This window comes from Mastomys coucha, unplaced genomic scaffold, assembly GCF_008632895.1.
Source record: "Mastomys coucha isolate ucsf_1 unplaced genomic scaffold, UCSF_Mcou_1 pScaffold23, whole genome shotgun sequence".
In the NCBI taxonomy this organism is placed as follows: domain Eukaryota; kingdom Metazoa; phylum Chordata; class Mammalia; order Rodentia; family Muridae; genus Mastomys; species Mastomys coucha.
In genome coordinates this window covers 7,590,939-7,607,108 of record NW_022196906.1, presented here as the reverse complement: position 1 = coordinate 7,607,108, position 16,170 = coordinate 7,590,939, and the positions used below count along the sequence as shown (strand labels likewise).

The following is a 16,170-nucleotide window of genomic DNA, read 5'->3' as shown; positions in this document are numbered from 1 at the left end:
AGAGAGAATGCACAAGCTCAGTCCAGGTCTTTGGAGACTCCTCCTTTAGCTTCTCACAGCCACTTCCTGCACTTGAGATGGGCTGTAGTCCCTGAGGGAAACCTCGGTATCTGAATTTGGCAGAGGGTTGCATTCCCATGGAATTCAGGGCTGCCCTCACACCCCAAGGAGCAGCCTGGCAAAGTTCTCACATACTTGAGATGTACCATAGAGGAGTCTGCCGTCATCTGCAACTCCGAGGCTGCAGACTGAGAGCCACACCAGTATTCACCAGCCGGTTCCTCACTCACTGCTCAGCGGCATAAGGAACTATTGGCAGCACTTACATATCAAAACTGTCCCACTGGGGCCTGGCCTTTGGGCCATGGAATCCATCTTGAGTTCATGTCCATTTAGATGTGGCCCTTTTTCAAACTTTCGGGGGAAAAAAATGTGGCAGAATTTAACAAGAACAAAACTGGATGCTTCTATTCTCCTTCACTCAAAAAACACTGAATGTAACATAAAGAGGAAAGAAACGGAGCCCTTGTGGTAATTGCTGACTTGATCTGCATCTAAAACTGGTGACAGGAAAGTGGTCAGGGTTAAGACTGCCTCCTGAAGCATGTGTAAGCAGGACAGCGGCTGATCAGAAATGTACTTTTTGGTCCAATTTTCCTTTCATTTCTCCCCTGGGATTTCTCTTTCCTGCTTTTTTCTCTCCCTTTCTGCTCCCCTGCCTTTGCTCTGCCATTACATATGCAGGGCTCCAGTCATACAGCACACACGTACACACAGGCAAAGCCTCCCCAGGGCCATCTTGACTGTGAGATAACTGCTACTCTCTCAGGAGTGAGGGGTTTGGCTGACTGCATTCAGGGATGTGGTGCATGGTCTTCCAGGCTCCTTGTACAGTTGAGTGCAGCATGGCATGCTGCTGGGCCAGGTGGCTGGTCTCTGCAATCTTTATTGGCTGTTCTTTTAATAGACTTTGGAAATAGAGGGGAGACTCCAAACTCCTAAATCTCAACAAATACAGTAAATAAGAGCAGTCTCTAACACTAGGCATGCTCCCTTTTCTGTAGGGTGATGGTGGTGTGAAGCTGAGGTGGGTGTCCCTGCCCTGTGGTTTCTACAGTGTTCTGTGCACATCTAGAGCTCACATTCCCCCTATTCTAGAAGTTTCCATTGCTCCAAAGAAATTGTGTTCTTATCTGCACCAAGGAGCTTTGATCAATCCATGTACACTGAAGAAAAATCTTTGAACATCGAATATTCTAGAAAGCACAGTTAACACTCTAAAAGAGTCATGGTCCTGTGAATTAAAGGAATTTATGTAGGGCTAGTCTGAGAACCCAGGAGACTTTCTTTAAATGTTTTCTATAGTAAAAGAATGTTTGAGGTATGCCAGAGAATTTAGTTACGAATGAGCCTTTAATCCCAGCAGAGCCAGGTAGATCTGAGTTCTAGGCCACTCTGGTCTGCAGAATGAGTTCGAGAACAGCCAGGATACAGGGAGAAACCCTGTCTCAGAACCCATCAAACAAACAAACAACAACCAAGCAAAACAAAATGAAATAATGTACTTCAATGCAAAGACTCTTGGAGGGTCCAAGAGTCTCACCTCAGAGTCAATGCCAGAACAGCAGCCAGGACACAGCATCCCCTCCCGGGCCTTAATGAGAAGTGTGAAGGAAAGGAGTCCAGTGGGAGAGCAGTCAAGATGCTTGCACTGCACTGCCTGGGTGAATTCACAAGTGACTTAACAAGCTGGCCCGTTAGACCCTCCACTCACTCCTTAAACATAGCGGTTGAAGATCCCATCTTCTTTCATTCATTTTAAAAGTCCCTACATTTCTTCTCTGTGTGCTACTTACTCTCCATTGTTTCCAAGAAGCTGATCAGTGAGATTTCAAGGAATGGGAGCCTGAGAGACTGACTGATTCAGTTCAGACCAACAATTATTGCACTTCCTTATCAGTAACTCTGGGTGTCCCTAAAGCAGTGCCAAATATACCCAATGTCAGTAAATGAATAGATAGGCATAGAACCTATGATCTCCCAGGAAGAACAGACAGAGTGCTAACACATATTCCAGTTATAACCTGAGTAGGTTGCAACTGACTAACACTTGAGAAATAGGAATTTAGGGAACATTGAAAACTGAAATCTCTTTTGGAAACAATTTGATTCCCAGATTTCGTGGAAAAATGTAATCTAGAAATTTGATGAATACAGAATAGTTATTGTTTTAGCCAAAGTGAAACATGCATGTGCACATATACATATATACATGCATATACATACAGAGAGATACATATACATAATATGCACACACAAACACTCATGCATACAGATACATGTACATGTACACACACACATATATACTCATACTCACGCAATAAGGAATCAAAAGGAGCAATAATAATAGTAATTATTTGACCTTGCATTTATGTTATGCCTAAGCTAACTTGGGGGAGGATACAGGGAGAAACCCTGTCTCATCTTTGCTCTTTGGGGGAAAAGATGATACATGATGCTTGCAGGTCTTTTGATTATGAGATGCCACGTGTGGAACATGGTAAAAACTAGACAAACATGTATCCAAATCCCACTTATGATATTGCCTTACTGTGTGACCTTAAGTAAATTAGCAAGCTACTCTGTTCTTAAAGTCTTTCTTAGGGGAAACAACTGCTCTGGTTTCTTAGGAATGTCTGGGAGCATGCACTGGGCACATAATCGTGCTCTGTACGTGAGAATTGCTTCTTTCTCTGCTGTTCTGCATAATCCGCAGCAATGAACAAACAACTATCACTCTATCTATGCTAAATAGTGTTTTGAGGCTTCAATTGTTTTTTCCTTCCTTCCTACCTTTGTTTGTTTTTTAATTATTACCTCTAGTGGGCCATGACTTCTCTGAAGCTTTTATTTATTTATTATTATTGTTATTTTTTGAGACAGGTTTTCTCTGTGTAGACCAAGCTGGCCTTGAATTCAAGAGATCCACTCTCTGCCTCCCTAGTGCTGGGATAAAAGGTGTGTGACACCACCACTATGAAAGTTATCAAGATTTTTCTTAAATCTATGAATGTGTGTGTGTGTGTGTGTGTGTGTGTGTGAGAGAGAGAGAGAGAGAGAGAGAGAGAGAGAGAGAGAGAGAGAGAGAGAGAGAGACAGGCAGATAGAGGGAGACAGAGACAGACAGACAGACAGAGAGACATAGTGAGAAGGTGCCTGAAAAGGCCAGAAATGAGTGCCAGTGCCTCTGAGCTGGAATGACAGATAGTTTTGACCTGCCTGATGTGGGTGCTGGTAATTGAACTCCATCCAGTATTCTGCAGGGATAACAAGCAGCACATCCTTAACAGCTCAGCCTTTTTCCAACTCTTTACTTCTATTATTATTTTAAAATTATTCTAAGTGCTGGGGCTCAAACGCAGGGGCCTTACCCTCTCTAGCACTAAGCAATAGCCCCAGGCCTTGAGTTTTAACACTTCTCCATTCCTCATGCCCTGATCAGTTAGCCACCAGAAATCACAGTCCATCAAAGTAAGAGCCAGTTTAAAGGCAGAAAAACTTTAGAGGTCTCCCATGGAAGAAATGCACATAGAGTGCAGACGGTGGCAGGAAGTGGTACCATGAGTTATACCTGCCAGTCTAGAGAATACCATTGGGGAATTGCTGGAGACTAGGGGCTACTGAGGAGATGCTAGCTGGAACACATAAACGGGCAAACAGATAATGAGGTGACCCAGGAGGGGATAGAGTTCCACATGGAAAATGGTAGGTACTTCATACTACAGAGTGTTGGATAGAAAGACTTGCTAGGGATTCAAAGACACTTCACAAGTAAAGGGCAGCACTCCTTGCTAACACCTGGATAGGAATTATAATTTTGATAAGCTTCTTATCTTGGTATTCAATACATATCTGTTCATCATTTCTGAAAATATCAATGAAGGCTTAGTCAAAATTCTTATTGTCCCAATATTGTGCCAAAGGGAGAGGGCAAAGATTGCTGACAGAACAGAGCTCTTCATCTGTTATATTTACACACATTTCCTAAAATGTATAAATTGGGGAGTGCCAGGTATGGAACACTTGGATGGAAAGCACCTCATGGAGCAGCCAGAAACAATGAAAGTGACATTTTCCCTCTTTTCACATCTCTGCCCACAGGTTGGCAATTTATTTTAGATATTCTATTAGCTCTTGGAGATAAATTAGAGCAAGAAAATACCTCAATTACATATTGACTCTGGTTTCTAGGATTTTCAAAGTCTTATGTGGGGCTAAAAAGAAAATTTATGGACTTAACCATGATTTAAGGTAAAAGTCCAATTTCTAGGAAATTATAATCCTGTCAACCAGAGACCTAACCAAAATGATAGTACAGTATGATAAATGTTACTGAAAAGTTTGCATATGTTGGGCTCCGGCAGAGGAGGAAACTAAATAATTTTCACATCTTGGGGATGGGGGTCACAGCAACACGGGCACTCAGAGAAGCCTTGGTGCAAAATTGTCTAAGATGATTGACAGGAGGCCACAGGTAGTAGAGACAAGGCAGCGCTTGGGGAAAAAGCATTTCGAGTAAAGCAAAACTGTGGTGGAGACTGCCTCCAGGGAAAAGCTGAGTTCCAACTCACAGGAGACCAGGCCAAGTAGCAGACATCATTGGAACCCAGCCCCTGTCTCATCCCCATGAATACAGAGCAAGAGAGAACTGCTTATCATCCAGATACTGTGGGGGAGGGATGCAGTAGTTGTAAAGAAGGAGGTTGAAGATGGAGACCATTACAGAAAAACACAACCAATAAAAATGCAGAAAGCAAATGACCAATGTGGTACCCAACCACAACAGATACATCTACAACGCAACTCTCACACCTAAGGCTCATGGAACACTGTGGAAGAGGAGGTGGGAAGATTATAAAAGCCAGGGGAACAGGAAGTCTGCTGTGAAATTGTGTTTCCTAGAGCTGTCAGAGAAGCTATTCTCATCAACATGGCTGCCTAAACAAGTGCTGAGCAAAGAGATACCAATAGAAGACATGATAATGGGAAAGGAGGAAATCCCATAGGGCTCCAGTCATAGACAAAGAACTAAAGGCAACTAAGGAATGCTGAGATCAGGAGAGACAGTCTTCCAGGAAGAACAAACTACTTGGTTATTGGATGTCAAGTAGTCAGCCTTTAAAACATATACATATAAGTAACATTTTATCGACCAAGAGGTTGTAGTTATAGTTGTAGTTATATATATCTAAAGGTGTTAAAGAGACAGAGATTATGAATCTGAGAGAGAAAGGAAGTGGTGTTAGTCACAGAAAGGGTCTATAGGAGAAAAAGGAAGAGGAATAATGATGCAATTATATTTTAATTTTTGTTATTATATCTTAATTTCAAAATAAGAAAAATATTTTTAAAAGGAAGGAATCTGAGGGAGAAATGAAATAGCATGCAGGCAACAGCAGCAGTGACAGAGGAGGGAGTGATGGATGGGCATGGCTGTGCAGTTGTACAATGATGACTGCTGACATTCTGGTCCTCATTCAAAATGGAGCTGAGAGCCACAAAGTATTGGTAAAAAGTGGGTTTTGAAGGAGTTGGTTTACCATGTTTGAAGATAGACCAAAAAGACAGAGTAAAGACATCAGGCACTCATGTTGATCAAACCTGCCTTTCCCAGCTGGAGCTGGAGACCCGTCCGTATTGGGCTGTAAGAGGTGGGGTATAGGGGCTAATGGAGAGAATGGGGGAGGAGACATCTGAGTTACCAAATGCTGCCCAGACTCAAGGCAACTGCACATCATAGTCTCTGTGTCTCTGACTCAAGCCCTTCAGGGGTTCTCCATACTGTAGCAGCTGGAGGGAGAGAGCAAGTCTGAGTTCCCATTTAGGATCTACCTGGTGAAGGACACAAATGATGCCTGTATTTACAAACAACCCACACAGCTTGTCCTCATTACTTTCAGTATGTCAGAAAACAATTGCTTGAAATATCCCAATAAAATTCTTTTAAGTGGTACTTGGGCATAGATGGATTCAGTCTTCATTAAAAGCCCCCTTCAGAACTTACACCTCAGCTTGGCACATGGGACAGATGAGAGCAAATGCTGTGGATTCCTGCTCTGAAAACAGGAATTGGAAGACACAGACATAATCCTTGCCTTCAACTACCTTGCCGTCTAGTTAGGATGCCATTGATGAACCAACAGAAAGATGAAGGCTGGTGTGCACTAAAAAACAGGAAGTACAGGGGGTTGCTAGAGCAAAGGGAGTTAGAAGGGCAAGAAACCCTGGGTGACCAGAGTAGAAAAGAACTTCGTTTGGGGCAGAATGAAGAGTGCATGGGGAAGAAGAAAATGTGTGTATCACCTTAGGAGTCAGAGGACACTCAGGAGTAAGCAAGAGCAGAGTTAGATGGTGGTTGGGTGTCAAGGCAAGGAAAGGTTGGGAATGGAGGCTTTAAGCCAGGGGACTCTGGGTGGAGTCAGATCCTACAGGGCTTTGGAAGTAACATAAGAAAATAAGATTTATCCCAGGGAAATGAAAACATTTAGATGTTTGTAAATAGCTATCTTAACTACTACTTTAAATGCTCATGTTACATATTGGCAAGACTGGGAGGAAGCAGGTGGGGCTAGATAGCATTTAGCAAGAAGGGAGATCGGCCAGAAAGAATTCAGGGTATGTGTGCCCATGGGTACATTCAATTATCATACATTATTTGTGCCTGAGCTTTGTAGGACAGGGTGGTAGGCCTGCCAGCTCCTCAGCCTCATGACTTTCCCTAACGTGGATCATACCCCAGGGAACATCTCTCAACCTTCATTGCCTATAATGAGTCCATTGTCTATGCATCCCTGCCTCTGTATCTTTTAAGGGTTGCCTTAGGGGAAGTTTCAGGAAAGTCTAAGCCAAAATTGTTCAATAATATAAGGGTGAAAGAAAAGAGTAGGACCAAGGAGGAGGATAGTTGGACAAAGACCCAGAGACTCAGAGTAGGTGTGAAGCAAAGTGCAGATGCTGAGGCATTCACCTTCCATGAAGACCTCTGGAGCACCAAGAAGAGCAACCAGAGGTCCCTGCATGCTACAGGGGTTGGGGGAGGGCAGAGATGAGACTCAGGTTCCAGGGAGAAGACAATGTGGGCTTCCTGTGATTCAGGGAGGAAGGGATTCATTCACACGTGAATTGGAAGACAATTGACCAGAATGTCAGCTGCTCCCTCACTTGCATCCAGGGGGACCTTGAAAACTTGATTTTGCAGGTCACACAGGACAGCAGCTATTGGGTTTTCATTATTATGCCCCACTAGATTTATTTCTTGGAGAATACAATTCAAATTCACCCTACCAAGTTCCATCATAATAGTTTAATTAGTGTTTCTCTCTCTGTCTCTGTCTCTCTCACTCTCCATGTGTCTGTCCATCTTTATCTCTGTCTCTGTCTCTCTGTCTCTGTCTATCTGTCTGTCTGTCTGTTTGTATGTATGTTGTGAAAATGCACATGTAAATTTGATTGAAACACAAACAAACAAGAACAGTAAGATTAGTGACTCATGTGACACCTCTCTCATCCCACCAGACTAAACATTTGTACAGTTTTATTTCTAACTTTAAATGTCTTATTGTAAAAACCTTCTAAGTCTCATGTTTTTTTTTTCTGTCTAACAAACCATGATTGTGCAAATTCACTGATTAGAGCTCTGAATACACACACACACACACACACACACACACACACACACACACACACGGGTTGTTTGTGTGTGTGTGTGTGTTCTTTTTATTCTTCTTTGGATTTCACCAAAAGAAACCAAGCAAACAAATAACAACTGACAGCTGATTAGAAAAGGCAAAGCGAATTAGAATAGGTGCAGAGGAGACTGTGCTGCTACACGAATGCACATCACACTGACATATCTGTCAGGGTTTCCATTAACCCTTTTGCATTTGCATCTTTAGGATCAAATCTATGTCTTAACCCTACACCTTTTCCTTTCCTAGTTCAGAACAAGCTGAATGACTCCCTACTGCATTAAGTGCTCCTGTAGTGTACATGCCACTCATAGAGGCCTCCAGAGAAGAGAAGAAGCTATTTCCCAGGCTGCAGAGTTGGGCTTTGTGTAGCAAGGATGATTCAAGGCTGACACCCTCCCCTACTATGGTGATCATTTCTTTGTCAGTGGATACTGGAGTTGGTTCTCTGTGCTAATACACTCCATTTGCCCTGAGCAAAAATACCAGAATAATGTAATAAAATTAAATGGAAATGAGGTACTTGTTCTGTGAATGAGTAGATTAGCATGTTTAAGAGTAATTGCCATGGCTTAGGAACATCTCTGTGCTTTGACTCATGTGTGATTATGAATGATCTGGATGAGGTGGTGTATGTGTCCAGTGAGAATCTGCAAAGCAGGGGAGACACTCAGCCTTCTTCCAAAACCTCACTGATAGGGAGGTCCATGCTGTCCTGAAAACTTAGGCTTAGTGCAAGAGGGTCTTCTAATCTTTAACCCTCAGTATCCCATATGCTGTAGGTGCTTGAGATGTGCTCACTACATGGGTTCATGAATGCAATCGCAGTTTATCTTATGGTAAACCTGGGAGTGACTCTGAACAGATTTTTAAGTCCTAATGTGTGAAGCAAAGAGATGAATGAATTTTCTTTATAGTTAAGACACCTAACCAGGCTTCACAGTCTTTGCATTAAAAGTTACACTGTGTGCCAAGCAGATGGCTTAGTTGGTAAAGGGTTTGCTGTGCCAGGGCCAGGACCTGAGTTTGACTCCCAGAGCCCCCGTGCAAAAGCCAGACATGCTTGGGATCCTGGTGCTGTGCAGGTGGTGACAAGTGGGTTCCTGAGGCTTTCCTGCAAGCCAGCCTAGGGCTGAACAGTGCCCGAGAAACACCACCAGAGGTTGACCCCTGGCTTCCACATGCATGCACACTTGAACACATATCCCTATACATATGTAACCTGCATACACACACACACACACACACACACACACACACACACACACACACACACCACACACACACACTGTACTTTTGTCATCTTTATTTGAGTTGTAGCTCATGAACCTAGTAACCAGAGTAGGGTATGTTTGTACTATTAAAAAAAAATAGCTCCTTTAAAAATCTACTTGATTATTTAGTTAAAAACAAAACAAAACAAAAGTTCAGAGTTACTGATTCTAGATTTCCTTTTTTTTCTTGGTGTTTTTTCTGTGTGGGCCTGGCTTTCCTGGACCTTGCTCTGTAGACCAGGCTGGCCTCCAACTCAGAGATCTGTCTGCCTGTGCCTCCCATGTGCTGGAACTACAGGGGTGCACCACCGCTGACAATTTCTACATTTCATCCTTGTTTTTTCTAGTATCCAAATCCAGAACTGTGCCTGGCACATAGTAGGCATTCCACATTTTTTGAATGCATGAATACATGAGTTCAAGGTAGTGCCAATGTTAAGAATGAAGCAGATCCGACTTTAGCCTGGAAGTTTTGGCTCTTGACTTCTGGTGGGACAGACCAGGAGACTGAAGAAGATCATGGATTTGGAGAAGGCAAGCAAGTAAATTCTCCAGAAGCTCTGAGAATTCAAAGCACTTGCTCAGAATTATAGATAGAAATCATTTTGTGTCTTGGTCTAAGCATTTATTTCATGAAGTATTAAAACCTTTATTTTTGAAATTTCAAAGATAAAGTGAAAATGTAAATGGAATGCTTCTGGCCTGGCACTGATAGCCCATAACTGCACTGTATCATCCTTTTTCCATCTTGGCAAGATGCAGCCAAGGTACGTCATAACTGAAGTCACCAAATGGCCACAGGCCCTTGGCAGTAGTCACTCAGCTTCCCTTGAGTCTCTCTACCTTCTGTCCAGATTTCATTTCCCTTATTCAACCTTGGCCATAGGCTTGTCTCCTCCTCCAGTCTCTATACTGATTGCTTCCTTGCTCTCTTCGGCTTTCGGCTCTTTAAATCCCCTCTTTCTCTATCCTGATCTCCTCTATGGACCCAGTTCCTGCTGCTGACACAGTTTGATGGTACCTTCAGCTAACTTGGAGCCTCCAGCAGAGGCTTGGATGTTATTCTATAAAACTTTGAATTCAAGATGATTTTTCCATTGAGAAAAGAGTTTTATCTGGTCCAAAATTTCTATCCCTGTATGCACCTTCATTGGCTAATCATGCTTAGAAGTACTGATAGAATATGAGAGCTATTCTCTCACCAGTGTTTGTTGCATCTTGAAAACAGTTGTCTGGGTGTTCACGTTTAAGGCATTATATAGAATTACTTTACGAAGATGGGGAGGAGAGCAGGGTATTTGCTTGATTGACACCAAGGGCTGATACAGATTGTGGAGTATCCTCTTGGCTAGGTGGGGGGAGTGGGTTGAGGCTCTTAAGATTTGATTGAGGAACTTGGCTTTCTACTAAGGGGGGAATATATAAATTTGTGTTTCAGTCACAACAAACCATCCATTCATTGGCTGAATTCCCTCCTAGGAGTTTCAGACTTGGAGAATTCTAAACCAAATATAGAATCCATTTGAGTTGCTTAGATCCAATGTTAGGACAGAAATATTCACACTTTTAGGCATCTGGCCATATGGCTTTGAAAAAGAATGCATTTTTAGTTCAACAGGGAATATCTTTTGGAAATATAAAACATTTTGAGTGCTGATAAGCCAATACGTTGGGACAAACCATTTCATGGAAAGGCATTGGCTGATGTGTAACAGAGACCTGTAGCCTGAAGTGCTCTTAGCACGCCTGTCATTTCTTAAGCATGCTTTAAAAAGATAAATATTTTCTTGGCATACTCATTGAAATAGGTGGAAATGGTCTTGACCATTGGGGAGATGCCTGCGGATTTGGTGATCAGCATACATTGATGGGTGTGAGTCCTAGAAGCTAGGATGAGATTGGAGAGAGGAGGGTCCAGAGCTATGTGCAGCTGATGGTCCTAGCAGTGGGTCTAGCCATAAGAAGGAGGATGCTGGTGGTGGGAGCACCATAGTTATATTTACCACTGTAAACCGTGCATTTTCTTAGTTGCACAGTATTTATCCTCAGGAAGCTTAAGAATGATACAGATTTAAAAAAATCCTTTTGTTATAGCCCTGAAGGCTACAAGTCAGAAACATTCTGTCCCACAAAGACTTCAACCTTCTATATAGATTATTTTGCTAGAGATTAATACAGAAAAAAGGGTTCTTGACAGTCCTTACAATGATCTACTGTGGCATTCACTTCCTAGCAAATCCTACCCATGAGCTGTATTTCCTAGTGGTTGAATGTACAGCTCTGAAGCTACAGTAGTCTCCGAGCTCTACTTTTGATCACTTGAGTTTAGAAAGATGTTGAAATTGTCTGTGGCCTCAATTCTCTGACCTGTATGATGTGAAGAATTCTCTTATAGGAATTAAATGATGAACTTCAAGACAAAGAGACAGAAACCAGCCTCTCTGTAGAGTAAGTTATCAGCACATGTATTTTATTATTGGTTGTTTCCATGGTTATAAATCTAAGTCAGAGAGACTGACCTGCTACATGTATGTCATAGTGTTGGTGCTGAAGCAGCAGCAGCAACTCTCTTTAATGTCTTCAGTACTGTTTACATGTTAGAACTCACATCTCTTGTGTAAATCTCAAGCCCCCTTTTCACAAGTGCTTGCTTCATTAAAGGGGATATTTTGATTATTTATGGAACTTTCCATGAGAATCTGAATAATTCCCACTTATTATATAGTCTGCATTGGAAATTACCTTGTTCTATTCTACATTCAAAAACCCAGCTCCTATTTTTACCACCCATAATCCACTCGTAGCTCGGAGGATCAGCTGAGATAGCTTCAGCAAGCTGCTTGAGGAGGCACAGCAGGGAATATCCAGAGAGAATTTGAACCCATGCTCACCCAGAAAAAGTGTGTGTGGCATTGGGAGGAAGGTTTGTGATGTATTTTTAAGTCATCTAAAATTTTCTGTTTTATGAAAGGACTGTGTGATTATTATGTCATATCAGTGTTGTAAAATATATACAAGCCTACCCAAGTCGCTTCCATTACTCATAATTAGAACACACACACACACACACACACACACACACACACACACACACATGGGGGGGGGTGAGGGTTGGAGCTTAAATCTTTACTTAGTACAGAGGTTTCCCCCTCCGGCTGTCACTCTGTGGTATTCCTTCCTCTATCATGCAGCTTGCTGCTCTATGGTGATGCACACCTGCCAACAACGTGAACAATGCAACATTCAAATGTCTTCCTTCTTTCTAGAAAGAGGTTCCATTGTCAGGTTTCCTGGGGTTCAGTTCTTACTCAGCAGTATGTAGTATTTTGTAGGAAGGATAAATTTCTTGATCCTGTTTGCCAGGCTAAAATTCAACCTCTATTTAATGTAAAATGTGAGGACATAAAACAACTATGGGTCTATTTGTATAAACAAATTTACTTTGCTAAATTCATGGTTATCTCACCAGTCATAACTTTTTATGGAAGCCACTCCTGATTTCCACTCACTGGGAAAGACCTTTGAGTCTGCCTGCCATTGCTTGTGTAGTGTTAAAGTGATGGTTTACGGTGCTTTGTCCTGTTTTTAGATGGTGCCTGCAGAAGCAGGGGTCCCTGGAGATGTAGGACTGAGATCTATCAGGGTGGCCAAGGACTAAACACAATAGTTGGTCACATTGGTGGCCAATCTCAGCATTACCTCTAGCCCTATTCCAATGCGCAACCATAACCACAACGCCTTCTTCATAGGTGCACTAATGCAGTACACAGTGATCTGATTTTCTGGTTGGATGAATGAATACCAAGCATACCAGGATATGGTTGGCAACTAGATATACCACCAAGGCATTAGTTGCAAGAATCACTGATCATTGCAGAGCCCCCAAGCACTGACAGTGCATAAGAAAACATTAGTGCTTGCTCTAGATGTACCAAGAGAATCAAGCTCCTGTGAGCCCACCAGGACCACTGGGTTTCCGGTATTAATCGTGCCTCACCAAAAGCATAAGAGTATTCAAAGCATAATTACCCAGCTAACCACCTGTGGGAGGTCTGGGGTGAAGTCCCAGAGCCCTTACCTGTCTGTGCTGTTGAGTGACTTGGTATCCCAGGCCCGTGATGGACTGATTTTGCATTTTCTGAAGCATGATCTTTTGCTGAAGTGGCAAGGGTGACCTTAGCAAAGGCTGGCTTGGTAAAGCTTGGGTGGGTTGGGATGGTTGCTGCTGCTGCTGCTGAGCTGTCAATGAACCTTGCTGCTGCTGCTGCTGCTGCTGCTGCTGCTGCTGCTGCTGCTGCTGTTGCTGCTGCTGCTGTTGCTGTTGTTGTTGTTGCTGCTGCTGCTGCTGCTGAGCTACCAATGAGCTCTGCGGCTGTGACTGCTGCTGCTGCTGAGCCACTAGGGAGCCTTGCTGCTGCTGTTGCTGCTGTTGTTGCTGCTGCTGTTGCTGCTGCTGCTGGGTATAGTGCAGGAGTGAAGGTTTGTTTTGGGAAGGCAAAAGAGAAGGCATCTGCTGGTTTGCTTGGTCTGAGTTAAAATGGAACAAAGGCTTGGTGTTGCCATGCCGGGGCTCCAAGGTCGGGTGCGGGTTATTAATAAAACTTCGACTAAGATCCTGAGGCTTTTGCTGCAGAAGCACGTCCAGGTGTCCGGCCTGGGCTGAGGGGCTGGCCTTGTATGTGTAATTGGCAGCTGCTTTGGACTGGTTGCTGCTGCCAGTCACCCCAGGCATGGGCGATCCCTGTGGGCTGAATGGTTGCTGGTTGAAGGAAGGGCTGGGGATTTTTTCCTGCACAAATGCCCCTGGGGATGGCCCAGCAGAGGACTGCAGGGCTGGCCAGCTGGGAGGTGGCTGCTGCTGCTGCTGTTGCTGCTGCTGCTGCATCCGTGCATGCTGCTGGCGGTTTGCAGCTATCTGCTTGAGCTGTTGAGCATGGGATACCTCTTGCCAACTTGGCAAGGCCCTGTTTGCTCCTGATACTGTCTGAAGCTGAGGCTGACTCTGGGGAACTGTGGGGATTGGGGAGGAAGTGGAGAGTGCAGAGTTAGCCAAGGAAAATGCAGGGCCAGCTGATGGGGGTCTCAGCTGGGGAGAGCCTGAACTGCCTTGTGTCAAACCAGGTGAATATTCGCTTTTAATAATGATCTTCTCCATGGGCAGGGAGGGTCTTGGTGTGCTCCTCTGGCTCTGCTGACCCAAATCAATGCCAAATGGGTCATCCTGCTTAATGGTAGCATTGATCATGTTCTCCAGCTCCAGGTCACTCATGGGAGGCACTGATATGTTGGTCAGTTCATTGAACAGTTCCTGCAGCTCAGGGTCCATCAGTTGATCTCCAGGGTCATCTCCAAACCTATTAGTAAAAACACTCTCTTGTGTCATTTGGTCATTCATGTGCTTACTGCAAGACAGGGTCTCCCCAGGTTCTTTCTTCACCTCCTTTAAGCCCATGTTAAACAAATTGTTGCCAGGAGAATGTACAGGAGGTGGTAGAGCATTAGTCTTCCTCAGGGGTGCTGGATTCATGGGCAAGGGCCCTGGCATCATTTGACTCTGTCCATTATTTACTGGGAGGGCCCCCTGACCTGTAGAAAGGTTCTCCCCAACTCTGATCCTTTTGATGTCAAGAAATGAGCTGTCAACAAAGCCATTGGGCCTCTTGCTGTTGGCAGGAGACAAGTTGACTATTTGCTTTCTTTTCAAAGAGCCCTGGAGCTGAAAGACAGAAATGAAATAAAACACACATGTTTAAGATTCCTATCCAATTATACCTTTAAACAAGAGCAATGTTATACTTAATTTTGAAAAAGCATTGTAAATGTATTATTCATTTTTATTTTATGTGTATGAGTGTTTTCTCTGCTATATGTCCATGAACCACCTGAATGGCTTATATCTGAGGAGGCCAGAAGATGGCATCAGAGGCCCTAGAACTGGAGTCAGTTCTGGTGGTGATCCACTATGTGGGTGCTGGCAATTGAATCCAGGTCCCCCTGGAGAGCAGCCAGTGCTTTTAACCCCTGACTCATCTTTCTGGCTTCTAGATGCAATTTAATAAATTAAAAAAAAAAAACCTTCTTTGTTGTTGTTGTTGTTTTTGGAGGCAAAGCAGGATTTTATTTATACCAAGTTGGTCTCAAACTTGCTGTGTACCTATGGGTACCTTTGAACTTCTGGTATTCCTGCTTTGACGTGCTTAGTAGCTGGGATTACATGGTGCTGGGAATCTAACCCAGCATATTAGGCAAACATTCTGTCATCCAAGTTACAGCTTTTGCTTTCAACATCAAGTTTATCTGTTCTTCCAGTGCGACTTAGTCTAGAATACAATGGGATACACAGGAGAAGATTAAATTAGTTAGAGGTATAGCAGTCCCCATGAGAAATTAACCCCCATTATTGGTTAATAGGGGAAGAATCTCTCTGACATGTAAGGAGTTATTCACAGTACCCAAGCATGCATTTTCTTCTGGAATAAAGAAAAACGTCTCATGTACATGCACATAAAATGCTAGGGCAGCTACATACTCAAGGTGCTCACACTTTGACCAAGTTGGGAAGCACCAACAGATTTAAGGAAGTACAAAACTCCTAGCTTCTTTTTATATTCCTTCCCAGGTTGACCCTTACCCTCTTTGGCATCCTCTATGTTAGAACCGTTCTCAGGACCAAGGAGACCTCTGACTTCCATAATCCCATCACTTTGCAATGGGGCCTGTGATGGGCTAGATGACAGCAAAGCGTCACTGCATCCACTCAGCCTTTGGCCACATCCAGGGTTCCCAGACATTTCTTCCTCACTTAAGATCTAGGATGCCTCGAAGCTTACTATCTTTGTCTCCAATGCTATGTGGGCATGCTCTTATTAAATGAGACACTTAAGGTGCAGGTTTTCCTGGAGGCCGTTTTCTTCTGTTTTTGTTTTATTTCAGTCAATGCTCTACAGTTGTGAAGGGACATCATGACAACAGCAACTCTTTTAAAAGAAAACATTTATTTGGGGGCTTGCTCATAGTTTCAAAGGGTTAGTCCTTTATCATCATGGTGGGAAGCTGACAGGCATGGTGGTAGAGAGGTAGCTAAGAGCTGTCCATCCTGATCTGAAGGCAGCCAGCAGAAAGAGAGGGGAGAGAGAGAGAGAGAGAGA

The 16,170-nt window shown here is 43.4% G+C and overlaps 1 protein-coding gene across 1 annotated transcript in view; it reads right to left on the bottom strand.

Moving 5' to 3' along the window:
* Maml2 (mastermind like transcriptional coactivator 2) overlaps positions 1-16,170 on the bottom strand; it is a 323,159-nt gene that overhangs the window by 71,546 nt on the left and 235,443 nt on the right. The window contains exon 2 of the mRNA XM_031344502.1: positions 13,101-14,738. Coding sequence (XP_031200362.1) covers positions 13,101-14,738 — 1,638 coding nt within the window. The remainder of the gene's footprint in view (positions 1-13,100; positions 14,739-16,170) is intronic.